Source organism: Cavia porcellus, unplaced genomic scaffold, assembly GCF_034190915.1.
Source record: "Cavia porcellus strain 051 isolate PalLab524CR breed Dunkin Hartley unplaced genomic scaffold, mCavPor4.1 scaffold_22, whole genome shotgun sequence".
Lineage (NCBI taxonomy): Eukaryota > Metazoa > Chordata > Mammalia > Rodentia > Caviidae > Cavia > Cavia porcellus.
In genome coordinates this window covers 55,142,619-55,169,938 of record NW_026947505.1, presented here as the reverse complement: position 1 = coordinate 55,169,938, position 27,320 = coordinate 55,142,619, and the positions used below count along the sequence as shown (strand labels likewise).

Genomic DNA, 27,320 nt, shown 5'->3' with positions numbered 1-27,320 from the left:
GATTTCTCATACAAGAGAAACAGTGTGATTAAAAAAAATTTTAGACACATAGTCAACTCTGTATGTTCTTAAATCCAGTTACTTTCCTTCTAGGGACTGCACACATGAGAATATAATTACAGACCCAAAGCCTACGTCTGTCCTTTCTTTTTTTTTTTTTTTTGCCCATTTTGCCACTAGATATATAGCTTTATTAAAATAGAGAAACTGATCACTTCAGTTGCTGGCTGCATCACATAGGTAGCAGATAGGACAGTGTTTGAAAAGCTGTGCAAGTGTCTACTGTGCCCTCCACTAATTCATTGCAGGCCATGTGGGTTTGCCAGTTTAATGCCTTTGCATCCTAAAGTTATATGTTTACATTTTTATATTACTCCTACTACATGTCTGTTCGGAGTGCTGTCTTAATAGGAGAGTCAGGGGGCTTTGTGCGTGGGGCCAGGTGCATTATCTGAGGGATTTGCACTTGTCACTTACTTTTGAAACATAACTGAGAGCCCACAAATAAGTAGCTGGTGTGCTGGCACCAAATTGCTGATTTATATCTGCTCACGTAGGTTACTGTCTAAATGACGATAATTTGGTTGATTTGGTTGGCCATGAATCCCAGTAATTACTGTCTTGTTTCATTCTCTGAACTGTGGGTCTAGTTTTGGTGGAAGAGACAACATTTTTAAACAGCTTGCTTTAGAGAAGTTTTACAGTGCTTCTGGTGAGGTAGTTTGTACAAATTATCTCCTGCTACTTTCCTTGAGGCCTTCATTTTGCTAGAATGGCTTGGTCGGCTTTGCTGTTCTAAGGTTGTCCCTCATTTTTGTCGCTGTCCCAGGAGAAGGCTGCAGCTGAGATGTGGCAGAGTTACCTGATCTTAACTGCACCTCTTTCACAACAGTTATGTGAGCAACTTCGTCTCATATTAGAGCCCTCCCAGGCGGCCAAGTTGAAGTAAGTCTTCCATTGCAAGCCTCACATTACCTACAGTGATGATAGGATTACCTCAGAGCTCAGAAACGAGCCTTCTAGGGTGCTGCTTCTGGGCTGCCACGTCCGCCCTCAGGCACAGGTGGGCTTTTCTTCCCTGTTCTGCCACAAGGGTTGCTATAGTACTAGTTACGAAAGCAGTTTCCCATGTCCAGAACTGTTGGATGGGAAACTAGCTGAGGATTTACCATTCCCATCTGCCTGTTGAATACACCTAAATATTTCCAAAGATGTGTCTAAAGCCATAATTTAGAATAAAAAAGGGAGAATCTGAGACTTTCCATCCAGTGCAATATTTATTGCAACATACACAGCCAGTGTTTCTAGCTGTCGGTCAGGAAGGCACTGGTCCTTTGTCCTCAACTGATAACACTTAATGTGCTAGGTGACTAATTATTTGGCACTGTTAAGATGTTATTAATATGATCTTTGCCTTGTTTGGGTACATTTGATAGAGGAGACTATCGAACAGGGAAGCGACTGAACATGCGCAAGGTCATTCCATACATTGCCAGTCAATTTCGGAAAGACAAAATTTGGCTTCGAAGGACCAAACCCAGTAAACGCCAATATCAGATTTGTTTGGCTATCGATGACTCTTCTAGTATGGTAGACAACCATACCAAACAGGTAAGCAAGAGAAAAGCATAGCAGTCTGATGGAAGATTAACATCAAACCACATTCCAGGGGCCATCGTAAATGTTTTAACTGTGGTCTAACAAAAAGAAGATGTAAGATTTTAAAGTTCAAAAGGGCAATTACTTTGGTCCCTTACTGTTGTAAGTTTTCTAAGTTGTTTAGATCTTTCATCTATTCTTCTACCTGCATTTTAAGTAATCTGATTGTTTTCCACACTGCAGTATTGCAATAATGCAGTATTTTAGCTGATCTTTAATATACACAATACACCAATATGTACAACCTGATTTTTAAAAATGTATTCCAAATATATATAGGTGTCGATTTCATTTTGTCTGAAATTATATATAGTTAGTGTTGGCAAAGCTTAGGAGCCCAAATGGGATTATTTATGTTGCCACCATGATAGGTGCTGAGATGTTTGTCAGATTTTACAGTGGTGCTGTAATCCAGCATAAGCCTGGAGTAAAGAAAATATGTATGTTCTGCCGGAAAAGAGAAACCTCGCAGCCCAGGTTCCCACCGTTAAGTTTCCCACTTACTGCCATATGGCTTTGGGGCAATTTATTTTAAAAGCTGACTCCCCTTTTCTTAAAAGATGGAGATTATAGCAATGTATAACTTATATTCAGCTTAGTGCTGCCTCAGCTCATCTAAATTCTACATTTTGAGTTTTAGCTGGCTTTTAAATCATGTTATCCAGCCCAGGCATGGTGGCACTCGTCTAAAAACCCCAAAACTTATTATCCATTAAACATTATTTTATGTAGTTCTTTTCCCAAAACAGAAGGAAAAAGATTAGTTTAGGGGCCACAGGTCTCAAAAGTACTTTCATTGGATGACTTCTAGGAATACCATTCTTAGTACTGTAATAGATTCTGTACTTCAACATCTGTGGTACTGACCAGGACCTGAGACCACCAAAGCCTCAGTAATACTCACCTGTATGCCATACAAAAACGTTTTCTGTAAGCATTTTTTTTTTTTATCGGTACTGGGGATCGAACTCATGGCCGCCTGCTTGCAAGGCAGGTGCTTATGCCACTGTGCTAAATCCCCAGCACTTCTGTAAGCATTTTTTTTTCTTTTTTCTTTTTTGTCTTTTTCGTTTTTATCGGTACCAGGGATCGAACTCACGACTGCCTGCTTGCAAGGCAGGCACTTATGCTGCTGAGCTAAACCCCCAGCCCCCTGTAAGCATCTTGATGTTAAAAAATGGCTGAGGGGCTCTGGTTTAGAGAATTTCTGACTTCTTAGACTTTTCTATTTCATAGCTTGCGTTTGAGTCATTGGCTGTGATTGGAAATGCTCTAACCCTCCTGGAAGTGGGTCAGATTGCAATATGCAGGTAGGATTGCCTTTTAATCTTACTGGGGAAACCCTTCTCACAGCATTGTCAGTTTAATCTCATGATTAAAACAAAAAACAACTCCCACTGTATTTGGTTTTTCTCCAAGTTTTGGAGAGTCTGTGAAGCTGTTACACCCGTTCCATGAGCAGTTCAGTGATTACGCCGGTGCCCAGATTTTACGGCTCTGCAAATTTCAACAAAAGAAAACCAGAATTGCACAGGTATGCTGATGAAATGAAATTTTTTTCTCCACAGTTATTTATAAGCTGATGTTGGACAGTTTTTACAACACTCCCCTCCCCATAGTATTTAGGACCAAAAAAAATCGGTATGAATAGTTTTAAATACAGCTGTAATGGAACGTTCCTTAGCATTCTTTATAAACCAAGGTGTGACTTGCTTTTTCTCAATTCCTCAAAGATCATCTGACTTGATACCACTGGTTTTCTGGCTCCCGTTTTTTCAGTGGTTTGGAACATTTTGCAACCATAAACTCATCGCCCAGTACCCATCAGGTGGGTCAGGGCCTTTCCCTCTTCCATGTAGACTAGAGAAGAAATAACATGAGATAAAGCCAGTGCGTGAGCAGGGTGACAGAAGAGCAGGCGGTAATATTTTCTGCCTTCCTAGTTCCTGCTCTACCTTCTTTTGTAATCATTTTATGTTCTTGAGAAAAGACAGCTGTTGTTGTTTTGTTAGACAGCTATTTTGTTCATGGGTCTTCATACTTTATTCCCAGGGAAGTATTTCTTCTGTAACATACTGCAGAATACTAGGTCGCCTAGCTGGCAACACATGTCTGTGCTTGCATTCAAGGGCAAACGCTGTGCAATCCAAGAACCGTCCCTGCTTTCCTCCAGATGGATGACAGCGTAGCCTGTTACTTATTAATCCACGATACTTAGCAGGAAGCACTTCTGTCTCAGAAGTCATTTGTTTTTATAGCAATGGATAAAGCAGCTAGCCAGTTTTCTAATTATCTTTGTTGGTCCAGTTTCTAGAATCTGCAGCCAGTATGTTTGCAGCTGCTCAGCATTTCTCACAAAACATGAGTCCAGGTGAGCTGCATTTCTTTCTCTGTATCTGTCACAGTCATTTAAAGTACATGCTGCATAGGAAAAGACAGATGAAGGCATTACTCACTTATAATTCATTTAGGAATTTCTACTGAACCCATCTCTAAGGCTTTTATTCTTATGTGACAGATTGAGTTTGGAGTTGTGGATGAAAGAAACAAGGTTGTAGAATTCAATATAAAGACAATTTTGCAGAAGAACATGATTCAGAGATCAAATAAGCCAACCATAATTGATCTGCAATTTGAAACATACCATCCTCTTTCCAAAATTTCTCATTGCTGATTCTGTCATGCAGAAACAAATCATTCACACCTAAGTTGAGGCCACCTTCAAGCACTGTAATCTTTAGCTAGAGACATGTAGCCAAAAGTTTTAAAACACTTTATTCACTATTTTAGTTCCTTTCTATTTAAGTTGTTTAAATGAATCAGTATCAAGAAAAATTAGGTACAAAGAATTGACAAAAATCTAAAGAATTGCTGACTGTTCGTCCTTCTGTGGGCCTGTTCAACATTTGTCCACAGGCTTGACAGTCATAAATACCGTGTTTTAACGTATGTTAGTCTACAAGTGGAGCCCACCTTCATTTGGCATTGCCTGAAGCATTTCTGGGAAATTTTGCCATCTTAACAGAAGCTTATATGTTTTCTCTCTTTTCTAAATAGTGGACTTCATCAAAGGTCTCATTTGTTCATATCCAAAATTCATCATTCATAGATCTTAGTAGTACAGAAGAAACCTACACTAATTTGTCACAATGTAGTGGTTTTGAATTGTTACAAATGATTTTTATTTTATTCCCTTTTTTCCTCTCATGTCTAATATAATATAGAAACTGCACAACTTCTCCTGATAGTCTCTGATGGGCGAGGCCTTTTCCTCGAGGGCAAAGAAAGAGTCTTGGCAGCAGTTCAGGCTGCCCGGAATGCTAACATCTTTGTCATCTTTGTTGTTTTGGACAGTCCCAGTTCACGGGTGAGTGACTGTTAGAAGCCGCATTTTCTGGACTTAAAGGGATTCCCTTCAGCATGTTGTGAAATATAACTTAGGGCGCTTTATCATGTTGAGAAGCCCTAGTATTTGAGGTGTTCTGTCAGGTACTATTTGTGTAATATTCATAATCACTGAGATAGGGAATATGTTTCCACTTAACAGTAAGGGACAACAGTGCAGAAACAGAGGTAATACGTAGCAGAGTCAAGACTCGCAGGCTCCAGAATCTCTTCTGGGTCAGAGTTTCTTCTAAGTAGCAGGTATTATAGCCTGGTTTTTTTGTTTTGTTTTCTCATCCTTAGTTTTTTTTGTCTTGTACTAGGAATTGAACTCAGGACCTCATCCTTGCCAGGCAGGTACTGTGCCAACTGTGCCAGGCAGCTGTGTCCCTGGCCTTGATCATGGACCCTCACTGCTATTAAAGCCCAGCCTTGGAGCCAGGGGTTTGGCTCAGTGGCACAGCGCCTGCCTGGCAAGCACCAGGTCCATGAGTTTGAGCCCAGCCTGTCTCACCAGTCCTCAGAGTACAGCAGTTGTGTTTCTGAGGAGGCCCTTTCCCTGCAGGCGAGACAGATTTAGTGGGGATTATTCTTGTGGAGAAGAGACACCATTGGAGACAAGGCAGATTCCTGTTTATCCTTCTTCCTTGTTTTCATTCTCCTGAAACAGATGCTCAGAGAGCTCTGCCTCCATTCTTAATGTGTTCTGCAAATGAAGAGTAGGAACTAGTTTCACATGTAGAAATAAGATCTGGGGGGCTGGAGATTTAGCTCAGCGGCATAAGTGCCTGCCTTGCAAGCAGGCAGTCATGAGTTCGATCCCCAGTACTGATAAAAAGGAAAAAGGAAAAAAAAAATAAGATCTGGGGAAGAAACTCAGCAAAAGAGATCACAGAAAACAATCAATTTTTTCTTTTTCTTACAAATTGTCTTTTGATGACAGGATTCTATCTTGGACATTAAAGTACCAATATTCAAAGGACCTGGAGAGATGCCTGAAATCCGATCCTACATGGAAGAATTCCCATTCCCATTCTATATTATTCTTCGAGATGTGAATGCACTTCCTGAGACACTCAGCGACGCCCTCAGACAGTGGTTTGAGTTGGTGACAGCCTCTGACCACCCGTAGCACAGGAGGAGCAATCCAAAGGGAGACTATTTGAACCACCTTCAGAAAGTGGCACCTTACCAGGTGCTTCTACTCCTCTTTTGAACAACCACTTCTGAACTTGCCACTCAAATCATATTTTATCTTTATTTGCCAATATAGCTCAGAGAGTTCTTAGGCTCTGTGCTTTGCCTGGCTCCCTGTTTTGAAACTGGGGGCAGTGAAATCAAGGGAAATCCTAACTGGGGAGCCTGATGCCCTTTATAGGAACCCAGCCACCTGCAGTCCCCTTGCAGGGACTCTAAACACCCTTTGAGTGGGGAGAGAAGAGGGGATTGCACCCAGAGACCCATTAAGTTGCTCAAATTTGTGATTCTTCGAAGCAGCTGGGATTACAAGTGTGGCCTGCCACTCCCTATAGTTGGGCACCTCCCTGAAGGAAGCGTTACCAGAACGGGACTGGACCCCATCAGTACTTTGGACAAGGACACAAAGGGAGCAGCCCTTTTGATCCTCTTTAAGCTCTGCCATGTGGCTAAGATACCTAAGGTTTTCTGGAAGCCTGGTTTTGTATTTTTTTATTGTAAAATACTATTGTATGCTCTGCGAGGGCAGGGCACATGTTCTCATTTTTATCTAGACATTACAGGAGTCTAAGTAATCAACAAAGAAGCCTCGGGCTGTGTAACAGTGAAGTGGCCTTTCAGTGCCCTCCTTTGTTCGCATTTGCTGCTTCGGGAGACTATGCAATGACAGAAAACGGCTTTCCTTCCGTTTCTACTCTCGGTGTCATAGCCCAGTTATATAGATCTTTATTTCTTTAGTTCTCCTCCTCCTCGCCCCTTGATAGTTAAGGGGAAGAATCATTCCTCAGTGCTTTCAAGCTAGACTGAGCCAGGCTCATTCTGGAAAAGAAATGCTCTGTCCACAAGAACTAAGAACTCACATTTATTGTTATTTTTCTCCCAGTCAGGACACATCAGCAGTTTTAAGGCAGTTTTTACTTGGCCAGAAGCAGTGCTTGAATACTTGAAACTGTGCTGTGTTCTAGTTCATGTTCTGTCGAGTGTTCTTTGTAGGCTCTGTGCCGCCATGTACTCCTCTTTTTCCCCATGTCTGTTTTGAAGTTACACTGTGAAGTCTGCCACCCTTACACGGTGGCCATCACATACAGCTTGCTTGTTTGACCAAGTGTCCTAAAGCATGTACCTGAAGTTACTGTTATTTTTTATTCTAAAATTCTATGCAGTTTATATTCGCAAAAACTATTAAAAGATTTATACTCTACGATCATTTGTGATCATTCTTAATAAAATATGACAGGGATTGCGCTTGTGTACTTGATCAGCAGACCATTCAGTTTATGCAAGCTAATATGACTCAGCAACTTGAGTGGTTTAATACAGGAAAGCTTTCTCACTCATTCACGTCTGTGGTGGGTGAGCTGCACCATGTAGGCTTTGTGGTAGATGGAAACAGGTGAGTTGGGCAGCACTGCACGGAGGCTTAAAGCCATACTGGTCTCTATCCCATTTCATTGGCCCGTGCTGTCTCTGGCGCAGAAGATGTAGTCCTCCAGCAGGGTTAGGTCTGGTAAAGACAGACAGGAACACTAACAGTGATGTAATCTATTATCTTCATCTTTAATGGGCAGGTCTATTATATAAGGTGGGGCCTCCCAACTGGGGTGTCTAAAGTGATTCCCCGGTCTTTAGGGATTTGGGAAAAAATTCTGGTGAGCAGGGATCCAAGAATGCCACTTCCAACTTGTGACAGGAATAGCAGGAGCTGATGCTGAGTTCAGACATTTCAGGAATACTTTGTATGCTTTTGTAATAATCCCATTTTACACAACTGCAACTTCAACCGTCATCTAAGCAAAAAAGGCTTGCAAAAATCTACTCTAGCCAGGCTCTTGGTCTTTCACATTCCCAATTACAGTTGTTGGTTAGTGTTGGGCATTTTTATTGTGAAAGGATAACAAACTGTACCTGTGCACACTAAGACAGCTGTGATGTCACTTAGACAATAAAATCATATGGGGCCACCACCATAAACGTCTCTTGATCCAAATGTATGCCATATATATCTCTACTGTACATTCAGAGGGTGCTGGAGCTCAACTTGAGTACCCACCAGATTATGTTCAAAAGCGTCAGTTATTCTTCTGAACCCAACTTTTTTTCTTCTGCAGTATTCCCTGAATTGACTACTTCAACAGCTCTACGATTTATAGACTTAGAGCCAGTCTGTACATCTGCTTTGCATTGCTCTCTGTCTTCATTTATTACCGTCAGCCATCTTTCTCGTATAACCGCTGAGCCCTTGTCCTGTCATCTCTCCCTGCTCTGACTCCACTAGGGCAGGTGGGGCTCTTTTAATCTCTAGTCTGGACCACGTCGGTGATCTCAAACCAGTCATTTATCTTTGCTTGCTTCATCTCATCCTAATCACAACATCCATGGAGATCGTTATAAAACCTCTCAAGCTGAAAGCCCTCCAGAGCATTCTTCTATGAAGAGGGTACTATTCAAGTTCCTGCAACCTGTGCAGTTCCCTGCCTCACTCTCCTGGCCCTTTCTGTTGGCATCTCCACCACTCATCTGGTCACAGCAAAGCAGAGTTCCTACAGTCTGCCAGGATTCATGTTGTCTGGAATCCTCTTATCTACTTGGTCTTTCAGACAAACAATTCAAGACCTCCAGGATGAATGAGATTCTACAGTATGAACAGCACCATTTAGTGGCCAATTTCCTGCCCCAAATACCAGTGTTTGATAGTATATGCAGCTTGTGGCAGTATTGTGTCTAGCATGAGAAAATGTTTCTGGAGGGAAAGAAGAAAGCATAAAAATATCTGCTTATATATTAAACTATAGATTCGACATTAAAAATTATAATAAGAATCCTAAGATTTGGAGAAATATAAAATATTTCTAAAGGTCATATAGAATATTAAAACCTATAGAGTTCTGACTCTAAAAGAATTTACCATATGACCCCAAAAGTATCACAAAGACCAGGAAAAGAAATGAATTTTTTAGTTTATAGTGTTGAAACTATAGTTTAGAAGCCAGAAAAGTACTTAGACCCACATCATGCTATAAACTAAAATCTGGAAGCAGTATTTTCAGAATTAAACGGTAAAAGTTACATTGCTCTGAATGGGAAAAGATGAACCAGTAGTGTGTAGACTTAACGCTGTATATAGAAATAAACTACAAAAATAAAAAAAAACTACAGAGCATGAAGCCCATGTAAAACCTGACCAAAAGGCCTGATGCGTATACACAGACCTAAGTCATAGAGACACTCCACAAAATCAGCATACCTAAAAGTGGCTACTGGGGCCTCGGATATAGCTCAGCACCTGCCTGGCAAGTGTGAGCTTGTGAGTTCAATCCTTAGCACCAAAAATAAAAGTGGCTAGGGATAGACATTAAGCCTAACTAATACTTGAAAATTAAATTGGCCAAAAGTTGTCACCTGCTAAGACACAACTTGCAAAATACACCACTGACAATACCATACAATGCCTAGTAACAGAGCTAAGAATTGTGTGTTCTCACCTGTGTCAGGCACATTCTCAGTATGTTGACAACACGATGCAAACGTGAGTTGCTGTCACTTCACTTTGTACAGTGCTTCATAGATGAGGAAATAAGCTGCAGGAAGCAGCCTGAACACAGCCAGGCAAAGGGAGCATCAGGATTCCAGCAGGTGATGCTTTCAAGGGAGCGCTGTAATAGGTAGATGAACAGACGTTTCTGATTGTACTTGAAGTCTATAGCAAAGAGGCACCAGCCTCACTTCCAGATACATAACCCACAGGTGTATGTTGTGTGAATAAAACCAGTAGGAAGTCAAAGCTTACAGCTTGTTCAATTTCTCCTTATCAGTGATTTTTTAAAAAATTTTAAAACCACACTGGGGCGCACATTTAAAAGCCATGTTACAGATGATCAAGATGACCACCACCGGGCAAATGGTTGGGAAAAGAATGAGGAAAATGGGTGGGGGGGTGCAGGATGCAAATTTTTAAAGAAATTAAACAGCTTTAGTTCTTTCAAAGATACACATTGAAGAGACTCACGCCCCATGCTAAAACTGTGGCAAATATCTTACCATTCTTAGTGTTATCACAAAGACCTTAAGATGCACGAACTGTCACCCCAGTTTACTGGACTGCAGTCTAGGGCTTTCTGCACACCAGGCCAGCGCGCGCGGTGCGCAGCTCCACCGGAAGCCGAGCTCGGCCCCTCCCCCGTGCCGCCCCCCCACTTCCGCTCCTGCGCGCTCCAGCCGGGCCTGTGCGGTAGACATGGCCGCCTCCCGCTTACCTCCAGGCACGCTGACACTAAAGCAGGTACTGTAGCAGCAATTCCCAAAAGCACAGCTAAGAGCAGCACTCTGGGATCTGAGCTCTTCAAATCTCTGCCTCTCCCCAGATGCCTTTGGAGCCTGGGCAGGTCCTGGCCCTGAGCCTGTGATCAGCCGGCCATAGGGCCAGCGCTCCCCTCAGAGCCCGCGGAAGTGTGCGGGGCTTACTGTGGGCACCTAAGGCGGGCAGCCTCTTATTCTCGGAGCCTAGATGCCTCCTTTCCCCGATCATCCCGGTAAAGACTGCTCAGTGATAAAAAATAAAGAATGGAATAGCTGTGTTCATTTAGAAAAAACACTGTTACTGTTCCAGCTTTTAGAAGCCCTTTTTTCCCATTAGTGAGTCCTTTATTTTAAAGGTTCTCAGGTTTGACGGAAATAGCCAACCCCAAATGCACTTCCGGCTTTCTGTCGAAAGTGTTTCTGCGCCCTTTTTAGAATTGAAGACCAAAGAGAAGGTGCCTTGGTTACAGTTTGTTTTGCTAAAGTAGACCTGGAGTTTGTGTAGTTGTAAATGTCAGTTCTTGTTCCCTGTACAGTTCCTGAGGAGGCAACAAGTTCTCCTTCTTTATAGAAGGATTTTGCAAGCTATCAGGCAAGTTCCAAATGCATGTGATCGCAAATACCTGCAGAACTGGGCAAGGGAAGAATTCAAACGAAATAAAAGCGCCACGGAAGAGGTGAGAACAAAATAATGGTGAGCACAGTGATGGGTGTTTTTTTTTTTTTTTAATTTAGTAGACATCTTGGAATATAAATAAAATTGAGATGGCATAACTTTGAAGGAGGGGCGTAATTTAAGATTGAATCCCAGGACCTTTCAAAAGATATGCAAACACTAAATTCTCTGAGCCATAGCCCTAGCTTTTAGTTTAGTTTTTTGACATTAGAGCTCACTAAATGGCTAAGTTGTCCAGGTGGGTTCAAATCTGGGATCTTCCTGTCTCAGCCTCCTAGAGTACTAGGATTATAGGTGCCCACCCAGCTAAGGTGCTATCTTTTTTGTTTGTTTGTTTGGGTTTTTTTGTCTTCATTTTTTATCAGTACCAGCGATCGAATTCTGGACTGCCTGCTTGCAAGACAGGCGCTTATGCCACTGAGCTAAATCCCCAGCCCAAGGTGCTATCTTTTGATTACTACTTGTAATGGTACTTTACTTCTATTCAAATGACATTTTAAAGCTTTTAAGTCGTTGTATTTATACAGTAGCATCGCTTGGCTTTTATGCTGTACCGCATAGTTTTTAGCTTTTCTGATGTGTAGCAGTTCCACTTGAACTGTTGACTGTTATTGCTGGAGTGTGTTTGGTGCTAAAATTGAACCTAAAGCTCTGGGCATAGTAAGCCTAGCCTATTCCCTACCACTGAGCTATACCCACAGCCCACCACTATTGGTTCTTGAATTTTACATATAAAACAAATGTACCTTATTTAAGAGGTAAAGTAATAACCACATTTTACTTTCTAACACAGGATACTATCCAGATGATGATTACTCAAGGCAATATCCAGCTAAAGGAGTTAGAAAAAACACTTGCATTAGCAAAATCTTAATGCTTGTGTTTATCTGAAGAATTTTCAAATATTCATGTTTTTTGCTGAGTTTAGGCTTAATGGACAGCTCAAAGCCAAGTCAAACTGCTGGTATGAACAGTACTCAGGTACACTTTCAGAAGATGGAGCATAGTGCATTCTGGAAAGCAATGAAAAGCACAGTGAAACAATGCTTTGGAACTGAGAAACACACCTGAGTTCTAATAATGTTTCCGGATGTGTCACTAGTTTTCATAAGAAGCAAAAATTATTAAACAGCTTGTTGCATGTGAAAAGATACTCAACACATAATCTGGAAAATGCATATCAAAACCATACTGAGGTAGCACTTCATTTTCACTACAATGGCTATAATTAAAAAGGAAAATAAACATTGGTGAAGATGTGGAGAAATTGCTCGGTGGCACACACCTATAACTTCAGCACTCTGGAAACTTCTTGAAATACCCTTCTGTATTACCCTTAAGGGGCATCAAGTACCTTGTTCAGCTGTGCCATGATTTGATAGCCAAAGGACTTTTGAAAGACTCACTGGCAAATCTGGATTTCTGCTGGAAAAAAAAAGGAAAAGAACTTAACACATTCAAATACCAAAAAGAGCAGGGAACACTTTAGGCAACTTCTGGGTGAAACTTCCAGGACTACCTTTTGATGTGGATAGAAGTATATCCTGAAGGAAAATCCTCAGTATGTTAGGTTCTTCTTCAGAGAAAGGAAAAACAAAGAATTCTGAAGAGTACATCAGAGACAAATACATCAAAACCAGGTTGACTGAGGACGCTTTTGATAGCAATTACATTTATAATACATGATTAACTTAAAGATGTGGAGTCAAAAGTTTATGGAAGTTGAGGTTATCAGTCTTGAAAACTCAAGTCCTGTTCAACAGAACAGAGCTAAGAAGTGAATCCAATCTGGCCAGATGGCGAATCTGAGAAGATTTAGACAGAATTTTGCAGAATGAGATATGGTGCTGGTAACTGCACTGGAAGCCAAAGGAATAGAAATAACCGGTGGTATGTATCTTTGTTGATGGCCTGGAGTGCCAGAGCTCCACTTCTGTAGCCTCAGGATTCACAACACGGTACTTCAGAATCCTCTTCTGAGGGAGTAACCTAATGCAAAAGGCTTGCATGAGCGTTTTCAGGTTCCTAAATAAACACTAATATGTTGAAAACCATCTGACAAGGAGAAGCATTGGTCAAGTTTCTGAATAAAGAATACTTTGGAAAGATTTTGCGGTATGTTTGATGTACGTACTCAAACACAGTCTAATAAATCTATAAACATTTTTTTGATACAGGGTTTTGCTCTGCAATTCAGGCTAGCTTTGAACTAATTGTGTAGCGCATGCTAGCTTCAAACTCTCCGTGATCCTCCTGCCTCAGCCTCCTAAGTGCTGAAATTATAGGTGTGTGCCACCACACCCAGCTGAAGAAGCCTACAATCAATGAATTTAAAAAGTTTATGGAACATGCAATCAGGGACTTTTGCAGTTATGTATATAGGAACACGCATTTGTGGTTTGAATTCAAGATGCAAATATTAAACTCCATGAGAACTGAATCTAGGGTTTGTGTTTTTTTTTTTTAAATAGATAAAACACTGGAAATTGAACTATTTTTCAGAGGCTAAACGTAATGACATTACATTAATTCTATCTTCATCTATACAGTCATTTACTGTGTTTATTTAACATGCTTTGATTTTGCCTCTGAATTGTAGATCAAATCTTCTCATGAGCTAAAAAGGTTTATTTTTGCAGTTTTTTCTCAGGTCAGAAACTGCAGTCCTTAAGACAGTGTTCAGCATAGAACTGTTGGTTAAACATTTTATTCGTCATGAAGTGATCTTTAGCAGTATTTGGGATTAGACAGTTTTTCTGTATAAACTACTCCTGTTTGAGTGTTACTTTTGCTCCTCCAGTTTGAGATGTGACTGTTAAGCGTTATGCATATGAATAATAATCCTTTATAGCCAGAGAAGCAACCAAGTCCACTTTATACATACCATTTGTCTCTGTATCAGTCTCTCCTTTAAAAATGTGCCAGGGGTTGGAAGCCTTAAGCTCATGGGAGAGCAGCGCTGTGAATGAGCCTGCTGAGACAGATGACTAATAACAGCAAAGCAGAGCGTGTCCCTGCCATTGGTATTACTGCAGTGTCACCAGCATACACTTGTATGAGATCAAAAAGTCAGTGTGCCAAGCTAGAAATCACTATTGGCTTCCCCTTTGCTTGATTCAGGCCTTTAAGAAATTATATTAGGATTAAGTTTCCTGGTTTTGTTTACTCGAAAGAGTAAATCACTTCTTTTAAAAAGTGTATGTTTTGTGTCTCTTGAGTTTAGTATGTTCGCACTTGATTTAAAGGGAAAGAATATTACCACTTAAAATTATAAATACAAATTACAAAAAGTCTTTCAATTGGCCTTTCAGATCATATTCAGTTGGCTTTTATAATCCACATTTTACAAGAGGGACTGTATTGATTAGCAACAGTTTGTCTGAAAGCATCTTGGCTTCATGTTATTTACAGTACAAACGACGTTTCCCCTTTCCCCTTTGTTCAGTGCTTTCCAAATGGTCAACAGTTACGCATTTACGATTTCACTGAAGTCTGCTGAGCTGCAATTGTGTACTGACCCGGTCGACCTTCAAAGCAGCTAGGTGGATTTGCTCTAAATCACATTTTCACAAATGCAAGGCAGAGTGTGGCTGGGTCAAGGTGCGCTTTCAAGAACCATACAATTTAGTCAACTACAACAGAAGAAAGCCTAGGCTAAACAAAGGAGTCACATTTTCATTTTTTAATGAGTTCAAGGTCCATAGCATTGGGAACATTTAACACTTGAAGGAGACACAAATTGAAGGTGATAAAAATATTAAATAGAAGACAAACATGCTTCTCAACTATATCAACATTTGACTCAAAAGTATAAACATAAAAATATTTCCTTTATTTTGGGCTCCTAAAGTCAAAAGTGAGATTAGAACTAATATTCATTTATCACACATATTTAGTATACTCAATGTAATAACACACTGACAATTTTAAAATGTAGTATTGTACTGCTTTCTCCTATTGTACATCACTTTTCCCTATACATATTCAAAGTTTCAGTCTCAAACAAATATGACTTACATGACAGGCTACAAATTGTTAATAGTTCTGTTTCTTCAGAAAAATGAAGTTGGGCATTTGCTCATTATAGCAAATAACTCAAGGGGCAAAGATGGAAAAATACCAGACCTACAGTTGTTTTGACAGTGCTAAGAAACAAAAAAGACCTGGCAGTTGTTGAAATTGCAACACTGTTGTGTTGGTCTTCACTGAGAGGTCAGCCCTCAGAGTAGGAGGCCAGTGACCCTGTTCTGTCTCCCGCTTCTCTTGGTTTTCTCTTCTGTGACAGAGCACCAAGGAACATCTTTGTAGACTGCCACCCTAAGTCCACCTGACATTTCTAATTCCTCTCTGATCTCTTCCCTACTTGTGACTTTTGACAAAAATACCCAGTTCACAGTGATAAGCTGCCTGCTGCTAATGGGTAGGAGGTATATAAGCAAAATACTCCCATCAAAGCACTCTACAGTCTAGATTTGATGATTCAGTTAAAATTGTTTTCAGCATTTCACAAGGAAACCTTGAAGAAAGAAAAATTCTGTTAAGTGACAATGATTCCTGCTTGGGGCATGACTTAACAGAACTTCCAGAATTCTCTCTTTGAGCATTAGGCAGGTCCCAGTAAATGTATATACTGAAGAATGAACCTACAGAAATTTTTGCTATCTTGGGACTAGATTCAGAAAACTGAAGATAGATACAGTCTACCCCTACAAGCCTGAGATTCTGCATTTTCAATAGTGAAATGAGAAGGGAAGAGCCCCTAGATGTTCAAGCCCAGTGGGTATCTGGGAAAGGACTTCACTACCAAGGAGCTGAGGAATACGATAGCTCACAACATGCTGTCAACCTGAGATCCCATGCATTCCATCTTAACAGTGATGCCGAATCATTTTTAAAGAATGTCTGTATCCTTGGGTTGCCACCATCAGAAAAACAAACAAACAAAAAAAGCAAAACTGTGAGCTAAAAAGACTAAAAGCTTTTTCAGGATGTTTCCATGTCAAGTCATTTTTATGTGGCTCAATGAGCAGTATTTTATTCACAATTATATCCAGTAGTTACTAGGTTTCTGTGTTTGTACAATTGAAGATTCTAGTATATGTGGAATTTTCAGGAGGTTGGTAATTCAAAGGATGAAAGCTTAAAGGATAATTAAATCCAAAGTTTCAGTATAACCAAGTGGCTCTGACAGCTTCCCACCTGTGTTCATTTCATTGGTTCCAGAGTAAAGTCTTAAGGGCTCCATCAAGCTGGGAAGCAATGATTTCTAACCCTATTCACTGACCAACTAGACAGTTACTGTGAACCCACGGAAAGTTTCTGAGTTTCCTCAGTGATAGAATCAAATACTTTCCTCAACTCAAAATCAAATACTTTAAAAGAACACTTTTTAATAAAATGTAGATCAAACTCATTAAGAAAAGTACTCTTAAGTAATTAGGTTTATGATTGGATTATAGAAGTTTCAGGTAGTTGTTGCATGAATGTTCTTCCCATTAATCTGCTATGATTGATTTTTTTGGCTGAAAATACAGAAAACATGATTAAGTCATTGAAATTTTCTCATTTGAGCTCATGAACATTTCTGGTCCTGTTAGCCACTTACTTGTCTTGGCGTTTCAAAAAATTAAAATATAGTGGACCTGGTAACATCATGAAAATCTCTTTCCCTTTAGAATTTACTTGGTAAATTTTTACCTGGTTAAAACATCACCATTTTGAGGATTAGGGTTCTGATGAAGAGACATCTTGGAGTTACCCCCTCTTAGAAAGACACTCTTGTCTAGGCACAGCAGGTGTGTTCATGTGAGTTTACAAGGATGTAATTTTCTTGCTTTTGACTTACAATTTTACACATCTTGCACTTTGGGTTTAGGGTTACACATTCTGTTTCTTACGTAGCTTGTTTAATCTGAGCTTTTGAACTTAAAATGAACCTGCACTAAGGTTTGGTGTTTGTATTGAAATCTGAAAGAGCAGGTTTCCCCTGGTTTCGGCTTAATTGTTGTCTCTTCCCTGTAACTTCGGGCTGCATGAAGCATGTATCTGGCACATTTTAGAAATTTGTGATTTTTTATTTAAAGGCAAATCTGTTACATGTACAGTGATTAACGTAGCCAGAGCTACTCTGCAGTTGCAAAGCTCGGAATTCTCTTCAGGAATTCTCTTCTGCGCTGTGCCCCACGTCCTAATCTTCCTTCTGCACCTTGGTCCTCAGTTTAGCAAGCTCCTCTTCTAAACTTTTAATGTACTCCTTCAGCGTGGCCTTGTCTTCCTGGGCTTTCTGATTGGCTTGACTTCGTGCCTCCTCAATCTTCCTTTCGTACCACTTTTCCATCTGAGTAGAAACAGCTTCAAAAAAATACTGGGTCAGCTCCAGGGCTTGAGAAGTGTTGCGGGCGCGAGGGGCAGTCTGCTCGCTGCCGGCTGCGGGCTGCCCACAGGTGCCACTGGGCTGCTGGGCCCGATGCTTCGTCTGCCCACTCTTCCCAGACTTCTTGGTTTGAGTGCTTCTGTTGACACACGGCCCAGCCTGCTGGTCATACTTGGCTGCCTCATTCACGGGCAGCTGGGCTGTCTGGACCTTGACATTCCTCAACCGGGAGCCTGTACAGTCAGAGGAGGACAGCTCCTGCTGGAGTCTGTGGGTAGCAGTGCTGTCGGGGGCCTTTTCCTTGGGCCTAACCACTTGTGAAGAACTGTCGGAGGCCGCTGCTGGGCCCACAGTCACCACTGATGGATCCACACCTGGTTTCAGAAGGAAAACAGACATCAGAGCAAACTCGCATTCACAACCAAGTGGTAGTAGGGTGGCGGTGGTGAGTTCTGGGAAGCCTGTACATCAGCTGCATATTCTCTCCGATTTTCTCTGTCCTTTTGTCCTTCCTTCCTACTTCATCTCCCAACATTATCATTCTGGCTCGTCAGGACTTTCATGATACTGTGTTAGCCACATTGGTTGCATCTAAGTCAAAAATTTGCTAGGTTTTCCTTTTGCCTGTCTCAGTTCTACCTTAGAAGGCCACAGGTCTCATTTCCTGATATGTAAGAATGACATAACTCATGTGTCTCAAAACAGAATGAACATTGTCTATTAGAAAAAATAATCGCCATCCTCTAATTGCTGTAAGATCTGAGTGCTAGTTCCTTGTCCCAGGCTTCGTTTTAAACATGTCCTATTCCATATACTAAAGCCCTATGACCAGTAAGCCTGAAAACTGCCAGGCTGTTTCCCAAGCTGTTAGCACAAATAAGATAAAATTACATTTCCAGAAATGGCTGTGACAGCGTGAAACGCTTTATAGATCCAAGTGCGTCAGTGAGCTTAGTTATCAAGATTCTGAGTGGCCTCAAAATTATCACCATTGAGTCAGCCACAGTGGCAAACACAGGTAGCATTCTGGGAGGCTGAGGCAGGAGGGTCAGAAGTGCCCTACCTGGGCAACTAGTGACTTAGTGAGATACTGTCTAAAAAATAAAAGGAAAGGGGCTGGGGACCTAGTTCAGTGCAAAGGTCCTGGGTTCACTCCTAGTACCAATAAAAGAAATAACCTTTGTTTTTCTTTCAATAAAATAACCAAAGAAAGATGCTTTGCTTGAAGTATCTCCTCTGTAGCACCTGGAACAAGTTCAGTACATGAACTACCATGTAATCAAGCTTTGCATAGTTAGACAAAATTAAAGGGCCAATCAAGAAGAGAAGAATGGGAGAAAGGACACAAAAGAGAAAACCCTGCTGAGGGGACAGATGGCCATTCGTTGCCCTTCTCTTCAGGTCCACTCCAGTCCCATCAACATTGTACCTGGTGCACTGTTATTGTTGACCCACAATTTTATTCCTTCTTCATTCAGATGTTTGAACACTGAAATGACATTATTACTGTATAAGAACTGAATATGTAGTTGTAAACAAAACATGGTGCGTTTCTGTCTAGGGGCACTCCTCAGTCCAACAGTTCCACAGCCCTGGCCTCTACAGGCCGGGGAGAACAAGATCTGGGGGTTCCGTTACTTTTATGCACAGAGGCGCTCTCCGCACATGGGTTACCTGTAGAGGATTCACAAGTAGATGGTGTAGATTTAGCCCTCGAGGCCCGCGAGTCCCCAGAAAGCTTCAGCTCCAGATTCTGAATCTTCAACATGCACCAAGTTTTTAATTCATCCACCAAAGACATCTGAAAATAAATCATATACCAAAAATCCAGTGAATGTGATTAGGAGTTAAAGTATTAAGAAGGCCCTTTTGAATATGGTAATTGAGGTTATCCATTTTGATAAACCTAAAGTTGTGGATTATTCATTAACGGTAAGCCACACCTAACACCCAGGTTATGAGCTCTGTAATTCTCATTAAGAGGCTCAGAGCCATCCAAATTGTTCAAATCAAACATTTCTGGCTGCTTAGGAGCATGCGTTCTCACACTCACAAACATGCCATCTCTTTTGTTTCTGAGAGATGCCTTCAGGGCAGGACCCATGTCATTCAACAAGCACAGCAGCCCCAAATGCCCCATACGTGGAGCTGACTCAGGGCATGGGCCCTTTCCCCAGCATACTGTCTCCGCCACTGCCAACACATCCAGCAACAGACACAAACCAAACTGTGGTTCCTGGCTGGGAACTTCATTTGGGGGCCATATAAATAATGCTTTCGAGAGGAGCCTCAGCCTCAGCATTTTCAGCCATAGCCTGAATCTTCTAACTCAGTGGATGTGAGAGTCCCAAGGGAAAACTGGAGCTGAGGCTTTTACCTGCCGCTTCTCTCCCTCATGCTTCTCAGCATCCGAATGCTGCTGCAGGCGGTTCAGGCACTCTGTCCGCTCTGCCGAGAGCCGCTCAACCATCAGTTTGTCCAAAACACGCAACTAGGATTCAAGGGAACACAGCACACAGTGAGGTGATGCAGAGACAGGCCTGGGTCACTCCTCATGAGGACAGGCTCAGGTCTTCAGAAAAGAATCCACAAAACACACAAGCAAATCAACTTCTCACTGGTTTCACCCCGTGTTCATAGAATACTAGCTTTTCAGAATTCCTGAGTGTATTTCTATAGCCCAATATTCTTTCTTTTTTTTTTCACTTGTTAAAGTCCTACTGGATTTAAGACTATAAAGACTAAATATACAACTTGGGCAGTGCAGGGAAATACAAATTTTTCTAAGTCTTAAAATATTATTTTAAAACTATTTTTAGGAAAAACTATCTCTAAAATATGGAACCATTGCCCTACTTTACCCGTATTCAATTATTCAAATGTGAACAGACACCCAAGGGGGACTGAAACAAGCTGAATATTCAGTGAGCACATATTTTTGGTGCCACGTTAAAGGCAGTCAAAGCATGTATAAAAATGGGTGTGGGAAGACTTTATGGAACTGCTTACATGGCAAGTGGTTAGCATCTTTTAGACCCTTGGAGAGCCTCCCTCCATTCCGACACCTCCTGGAGGCCCTAACCCCTAGCACTGTCTGGTCACAGCCTAAGGAGGAGCCTGGAGCCACTGTCAGCAGGAGCCAGCCCACCACAGCTCACTGGCCAGTTCCGCTCCTGTTGGCAACATATACGGCATTCTACACACAGATGTTCAGATAATCAAAAGCAGAAACCAGTTCTGGGCTGTGGGCAGCACCTTCTGTTTTGTCTACGCAGTCCCATGAGTGAACTGCTCTCACTGTTCCTATGACCAGCCTGTGCCTCTGCCCTTTATCTTATCCTCTTCCTGTGGAGGCATCTCTGCCATCTGCAGTTGTGTGTATGCAGGGCTTTGTTCCCTGGTGACAGTGGCCTGGCCCAGGCCTCAGTACCTGACTTACACTAGGTCAAAGTTCTGTCCCTGCTCTTTGGAAGGAGACTGATCTTACGTCCCAATCTTTGAAGTGAAGAGAGGACCTTGGGATACCTAGCATCAGTCTAAAGTAGTAGTGTATGAGACAGGCTAGCTAATAAAGCCTCAGCTAATCTTATCACAGCCCTAAGATTTTTTTTTTTTTTTTTTTGTCTTTTTCATTTTTATCGGTACCAGGGATTGAACTCACGACTGCCTGCTTGCAAGGCAGGTGCTTATGCCGCTGAGCTAAATCCCCAGCCCCAAGCCCTAAGATTTTTAAACAGCCTTTTCACACAATGTGAATACCAAATGCACTTAAAAAAATTCAACTTTACCAGTAAACAAGAACATGAAGCTCAGACATTGCTGGGTGGGATATAAATTGCAGTCGCTTTTCTATTTAAGTAAATGAGCAACACTTATCAAGAACCTTAAACATTAACCTTTGAATCAGGTAGCCTAATGGTTAGAAAAATCTTTAGTTCAATTATTCCTAGCTTAGAAGCAGTCAGAAGTTTATGCACATAGATATTAATGATAACATTATTTATGAAAGCGAAAAAAGCATAAAAACAAGTTATGTTGTATTTATATACTGGAATATTACGGATCTAAGGACATGAGAAATGCTCCTGGCTGAAGTGAGAAAAGCAGCAAACAAAATACCTACCTCTCCCACAGGTAGGAGAGCACACTTTCCAAGACCACACTGTAGTTCTACATGCCGAAGGCATATCGCTACATGAAAAAAGCAAGCTGCCAGAAAGCCAGCAAGGTTCCCCTTTTGTTTAAAAGTGACTGTTATGGAGGATACAGTCTATGACATGTCCTATGGGAGGCTGGGAGGCTCTTAAGAATGTCACTAAGATACATACTTCTAAAATGTGTGTAATGGTTTTCCCTATGCACATGTGTTATTTTGCACATTTCTTTTAAAAAGTGTTTACTGAAGAAAATTACCCATCACACATTTCTTACACACTGATTGAAAAATATGTTGAAATAAAATCATTACAGTAAAAGATACAGTGCCATTAGCCCCCCTCCAAACACTCCCCTTCATCTCAAATATTCTCATTCTTGTCACTTTCTAAAGCAGCTCTAAAGTCTTTTTCTCAACTGTCTTTAGCTGCACGGTTGAGGCTGTCTTGAATATTATAGAGGGTGGTGTAAGTTTTGGTAAAGTATACATTATTAATTGCACTGTCATGGCGGCCTTGATGTCCTGAACTGGCTCAGATGGTTACCTTTCACGATGATTTTGACTTTGGGGAAGAGCCAGGAGTTGCACGGTGCCAGCTCCGGTGAATAAGGGGGAGGAAGAGACGCTGTGATGCTTACGCCCTGCCTTGCTGGACCGCACTCAGAAGTGCGTTGGCTGAATTCTGATCACATCTCTTAAAGACACTGCAGAGGCCTGCTTCCCGAACTGCCTCAGAGAGCAGCACGAATGACAGGATAAGTGTGTTTGGAGAGAGGGAAAGTATTTTTGAAGGGAGATTAATGGAAGTATGCCTTTTACTCTAGTAATTTTTAAAAATTCAAACACTTGATAATACTTTGTCTTATCTTCAAAGGGAAAATTAATTTACAATGGAGGAATATGAAGGCCACCAGTTAAGCCATGTGATCAGTGTCATTAATCATGAGACACCTGTAGATGTAAGGCAATTTAAACTTTGTATCACTTACTATAAAGTATTCTTGCCAGAATACCTGAACCTAAATAGCTGTCTAGACTAGTTCTCACACACAAGCACACTTGGAGGTCTCATTAAAACACAGGTTGACAGCCTCAAGCCCAGTTATACTCAGTTAACTTTAATTCACATCAAAGACAGCCTCTCTTTAACAAATGATGCTGGGAAAACTGGTTATCCACATGCAGAAAACTGAATCCAGAAACTATCTCTCCACCATGTACTAAACTAAAATCAAAATCGATCAAGAACTGTTAAAACAGAATCAACCTGCTGGGAAAGGTAATTCTCTAGGAGTCACAGGCATAAGGAAGGACTTTCTGAACAGAACTCCAGAAGCACAGGAAATAGAACTAGGATCAGCAATTGGGATGTTATTAAATTAAAAGGCTTCTGCACAGCAAAAGAAACAATCAACAAAGTGAAAAGACAATCTACAGTATGTATAAAGACTATCTAGACTAGATAAAGAACTAAAAAAAATTAGACCTACCAAAATAAACTACCCAATCAAAATATGGGCAAGTGAAATGAATGGAGACTTCTTGGAAATACAAATGACCAATAGATACATGAAAAAATGTTCAACACTGCTGGCCATTGGAGCAATGCAAATTTAAATGCCACTTAGATTCCATCTTACCTTAGAAAGAATGGCCACCATCAAGAAATCAAGTAACAAATGCTGGTGAGGCAGCAGAGGAAAGGAACCCTTCTACACTGGCGGGAGTGCGAACTGGCAAAGCACTATGGAAATCAGTATGGCGATCTCTCAGAAAACTGCAACGAGCTATTCCACCCAGCTCTTCCACTTCTAGTATCTTTTCAAAAGAGTTAAAGACATTATATTGTGGTAATACATGCACAGCCATTGTTATGAAAGCAGCACAATTCAAAATAGCTAAATCTTGGAAGCAGCCTATGTGTCCATCGGTACCTGAATGATAAAGAAAATGTGGTATTTATACACAATGAAGTACTCTTCTGCCATAGAGGATAAACTTGAGTCAGTTGTAGGAAAATGGATTCACCTGAGACTATAGTATTAACACGAAATAAATCAGACTCATAAGCTTATTAAATATTATATGATTTCCCTTATATGCGAACTCTAAAATATGAAGAAAAGGTAATAAGAAGTAGAGAGATAGATTTTTCTCAAATGGGAAGGGATCAAGGTGGAGGGGAGAGACAGAAGATAAAAAAGAATGGAGACGCGTTACGTGCATGTACCAACTTCCCACAAGGAATGTGAAAGTTATATACTGCAAACGTACTAATAAAAAATAAACCCAATTTTCAATCAGTCCGGGGATTACACTTTCAGAACTACTACTGTTCTAGACCTTTCATTTCACAGAGACAGTGATAAGGGAACAATACAATAATACTGTGGCTGTGCATGGAGGAGCATGCCTGAAACTCCAGCACTCAGGAGGCGAAGGCACGACTGTGGCAAGTTCAAGGCCAGCCTGGGCTACACAGTTCAAAGCTACCTGAACTATACACGGAGACCCTGTCTCAAACACAAACCAAACACAACAACCCAATCGTGAAAAACTACTGGACAAATTCAGAATATACAACAACATATATAAAACAACTGGCCTTGATGCATTAAAGGGTTAATATTGTGGACAGAAAAACGCAGAAGAAGGAATCAGGGATTGTTCCAGATTACAGTCAAATGCACACAAAAAATCTTTACCACCCCTAGATCAGGATTAAAAATAAACCCATTATTTAAAACACTGGGGAGTAGCTGAGGGCCTCTGAGTGTGCACTGGATACGCCACACTTTGTTTTGGCACCGGGGATGGAACCCGCGTCTCTTGTGCTAAGAGCACTGTGGTGATGAAGGAGCAAGTCTTTGTTCTTAATGCACTCTGAAGTGTGGAGGACATTCTGCAGGTAGATCTCAAATAGTTCAGGAGGAAAAACCAGCGTGGAAGTCAGAGACGAAGCAAAGCTTATTAACAAGTGGGTGAAACTAGCTAGGTGAGGGTAAGTGAGCAGCATTATTTTGTGCCCTCAGTTTTTCTGTATGTTTGACAGCTTTCCAAGTAAACTGGCAAAGAAAAAGCTACAGACACGATTATTCTAATTCTCGTGTCCAACCAGGAAGGGGTGTAGAGCACGCTGATAGGCAGAAAGACTGGAAACCCTCAAACACTCAGCATTTTCTCATCACAGTGAGCTTACAGGTGATGCATTTTTTTTTCAATTATCAGCTTTTTAAGTGGTCTAAAATTTATTATTTATACAATCAGAGGTTTATAATTTAAACCCCTTCTTAAAAATTCTAAGTAAATGGACTTCACCACAATCCATAAGCAGCCTCCGCCCTGACAGCTCACTTGACATCTCGAGGGCTAAAGCCACCCGCAGGGGTGCTGTGGCTGGAGCCTCAGGCCTCATGTTTGGCGAATGCTCTACCTCAGAGCCACAGCCTCAGCTCCAGCCCCAAAGCCTTTGATTTTATCTTCTGCTAGAACCTGAGGTAGTCAGGAGACCAGGCTGCTCGCTTACTTGATGCTGGGTCTTATTCTCCAGGTGCCCCAGCTTTGTATTCATTTTGTCCTGAACTGATCCCAGCTCTGCTTTTATCTCCTCCACAGTTGCCTCCAGTTGATTCTCCAGTTTGTTGATTAGAGGTTCACATCGACAACCATTTATTGGTGCCTAAGAGGGAAATCAAAAAGCAATCAAATTCTTCATTCCTTCAACAAATGTTTTGGGCACCCACTGTATGCCAGGGAGAATACCAGGAGATACAGGTGATGGAGGAGGCAGCTCCATCCTGTCCTCTCTTTGGAATGTCCTACAGCCTGAGCTTTGGACGCAGTAGACACTAAGAGCATTCCAAGGTAAGACACAGTCCCTCTGTCTTCCAGCTGCTGTTGTTCCCTAGTCACCTAAAAGTGGTGAGAATGGTGAGGCTCTGGAACCAAGCTTCCATCTACTGGGTCCTAACTGGCAGGAGCGTCTACTAGGTCAAGACCTGAGGTGCCCACCAGCCCCCAAAATACAGTTCCACAGATAGGCTTGCTGGTGGTCTCTGGCTTCCCGACAGTTCCCACGGTACCTGCATCACTTTCCCATCCTTGCCCCGGTACAGCGTGTACAGCTGGTACGCTCTGAACTCATGGGGTGGTGGTGGGGACAAGCACCGATGCCTGCTCTTCTTTTTAGGATGATGGTGAGCGTGTGAGTCCTTCTGGGGTCCAGGCTGTTGGTCTGCTGGTGGGGTGAGGTCAGACAGTGCTGACACCTGTGAGGGAAAGAGCGCCAACACCCTTGAGCCTTGCAACATCTGCAAGCGTGACAGCCAGCCACTGCTCCTGTCTCCCCAGTTCGGTAAAGAATTCCACCTCCTGCTTCACTGGGTGGTGCCTGCCCCAAGCCCCACACCAGCATGCCCACCTCCTGTCTCAGCTTAGCCAGGTTTAGGTTTTATATTCTGGCTCTAACCCCCCACTCCAGGCGAGAAGGCTCCTCAGCCCATGGGCAGGACCAGTCCCAGGGTCCTCTGCCATCTGCCCCACCCCCAGCTGCTGTCACACGCCTCCTGACCTTGGGCCTTGACTTTCTCCTCCTGTTATCCTTCACTCTGGGCTCTGGGGAGGCAGACAGAAAATCTTCTCTGGCTTCCTCTTTTCTCACCTCAGCCTGTTCGCTGCTGGGCGTGTCTCCTGCTGAGACACTTCCCTACAGAGAAAGAGCCGGCAAGCCTCTTCCACTGGTCCCTTCAGCCTTTTCGCCAACAGGGTGAAGTTGTATGCTTGCAAGACTCTGTCCAGTGAGACCCACGGGACTCTTTACCAATGACATAAATTCAGACACAAAGAACACCACCTGGTGGTCTTAACATGTGATGCTTTTCCTCTTTTAGCTGAATCTTTGGCTTTTATTTTGTTAGGTCTCAAATGAAATATATTCTTGGGTCTCATACTAGAATTCTAGAAACCTACCATACACAATAAAGCATTAGATATTTGATCTTTTGCATTTCAATCAAGTATAACCTCTTTCATTCTTTGCACTTGGACCCCCACAATTTATGGCAGAAAGTAAAAAATACTCAGAAATGAAAAAAAGATTGTACTTCTCATGTTGGGCTTTTACAGTATGTATAATTCACACATAGGAACTTAGAGTCACAATGCCTTAACTCTGGAAATTGATGAGGCTTTAAAAAAAAGAAAAAGAAAACAAACAAAAGGCACCTGCCTGTCAAGCGTGAGGCCATGAGATCAATTCCCAGTACCAAAACAAAACAACAAAACCATGACAGACAGAAGAGCAGGTAGTTGGTGGTAACATGTGCTATGTCACAAGTCATCTCAATGTCCTTGCTTTCCTCCTGAGAGGCTTGAAGGGCTGTGCAAGCCCTTCTCTAAGTGAGAAGCAGCCGATGCCAGTGGTTCTCATCAGAAACAACTGAAGGACTTCTTTTTTTTTTTAAATCGGTACCAGGGATCGAACTCACAACCGCCTGCTTGCAAGGCAGGATGCTGCTGAGCTAAATCCCCAGACCCTAACTGGAGGACTTTTTCAACCCAAAAGCTGGGTTCCACCCAGA

The 27,320-nt window shown here is 41.8% G+C and overlaps 3 protein-coding genes across 20 annotated transcripts in view; 2 read left to right on the top strand and 1 right to left on the bottom strand.

Annotated features, from left to right (window-relative positions):
* Positions 1–7,441, top strand: part of Mdn1 (midasin AAA ATPase 1) — a 160,380-nt gene extending 152,939 nt beyond the window's left edge. For all 6 annotated transcript variants that reach the window (XM_063233223.1, XM_063233222.1, XM_063233220.1 and 3 more), the window contains 7 exons: positions 830–945; positions 1,437–1,611; positions 2,896–2,969; positions 3,079–3,193; positions 3,967–4,030; positions 4,884–5,026; positions 5,987–7,441. In XM_063233223.1, the coding sequence (XP_063089293.1) occupies positions 830–945; positions 1,437–1,611; positions 2,896–2,969; positions 3,079–3,193; positions 3,967–4,030; positions 4,884–5,026; positions 5,987–6,175 (876 nt within the window). In that variant the 3' untranslated portion in view covers positions 6,176–7,441. The remainder of the gene's footprint in view (positions 1–829; positions 946–1,436; positions 1,612–2,895; positions 2,970–3,078; positions 3,194–3,966; positions 4,031–4,883; positions 5,027–5,986) is intronic.
* Positions 3,197–27,320, bottom strand: part of Ankrd6 (ankyrin repeat domain 6) — a 193,317-nt gene continuing 169,193 nt past the window's right edge. For 8 of the 13 annotated variants that reach the window (XM_063233225.1, XM_063233233.1, XM_063233232.1 and 5 more), the window contains 8 exons: positions 26,312–26,446; positions 25,824–26,009; positions 25,268–25,420; positions 19,963–20,076; positions 19,260–19,386; positions 10,279–17,959; positions 9,723–9,893; positions 7,090–7,744 (listed from right to left, as the gene is read on the bottom strand). In XM_063233225.1, coding sequence (XP_063089295.1) covers positions 17,400–17,959; positions 19,260–19,386; positions 19,963–20,076; positions 25,268–25,420; positions 25,824–26,009; positions 26,312–26,446 — 1,275 coding nt within the window. In that variant the 3' untranslated portion in view covers positions 7,090–7,744; positions 9,723–9,893; positions 10,279–17,399. Of the gene's footprint in view, positions 4,081–7,089; positions 7,767–9,722; positions 9,894–10,278; positions 17,960–17,979; positions 19,075–19,259; positions 19,387–19,962; positions 20,077–25,267; positions 25,421–25,823; positions 26,010–26,311; positions 26,447–27,320 lie in introns of those variants that run through there. The other 5 variants (XM_063233229.1, XM_063233230.1, XM_063233231.1 and 2 more) reach the window with 5 other exon arrangements.
* On the top strand, positions 10,431–13,652 carry Lyrm2 (LYR motif containing 2). Its single transcript, XM_003467443.5, has 3 exons — positions 10,431–10,519; positions 11,073–11,213; positions 12,006–13,652. Exons 1-3 carry the CDS (start codon positions 10,475–10,477, stop codon positions 12,084–12,086), a joined length of 267 nt encoding a protein of 88 aa, XP_003467491.1. The 5' UTR covers positions 10,431–10,474; the 3' UTR covers positions 12,087–13,652.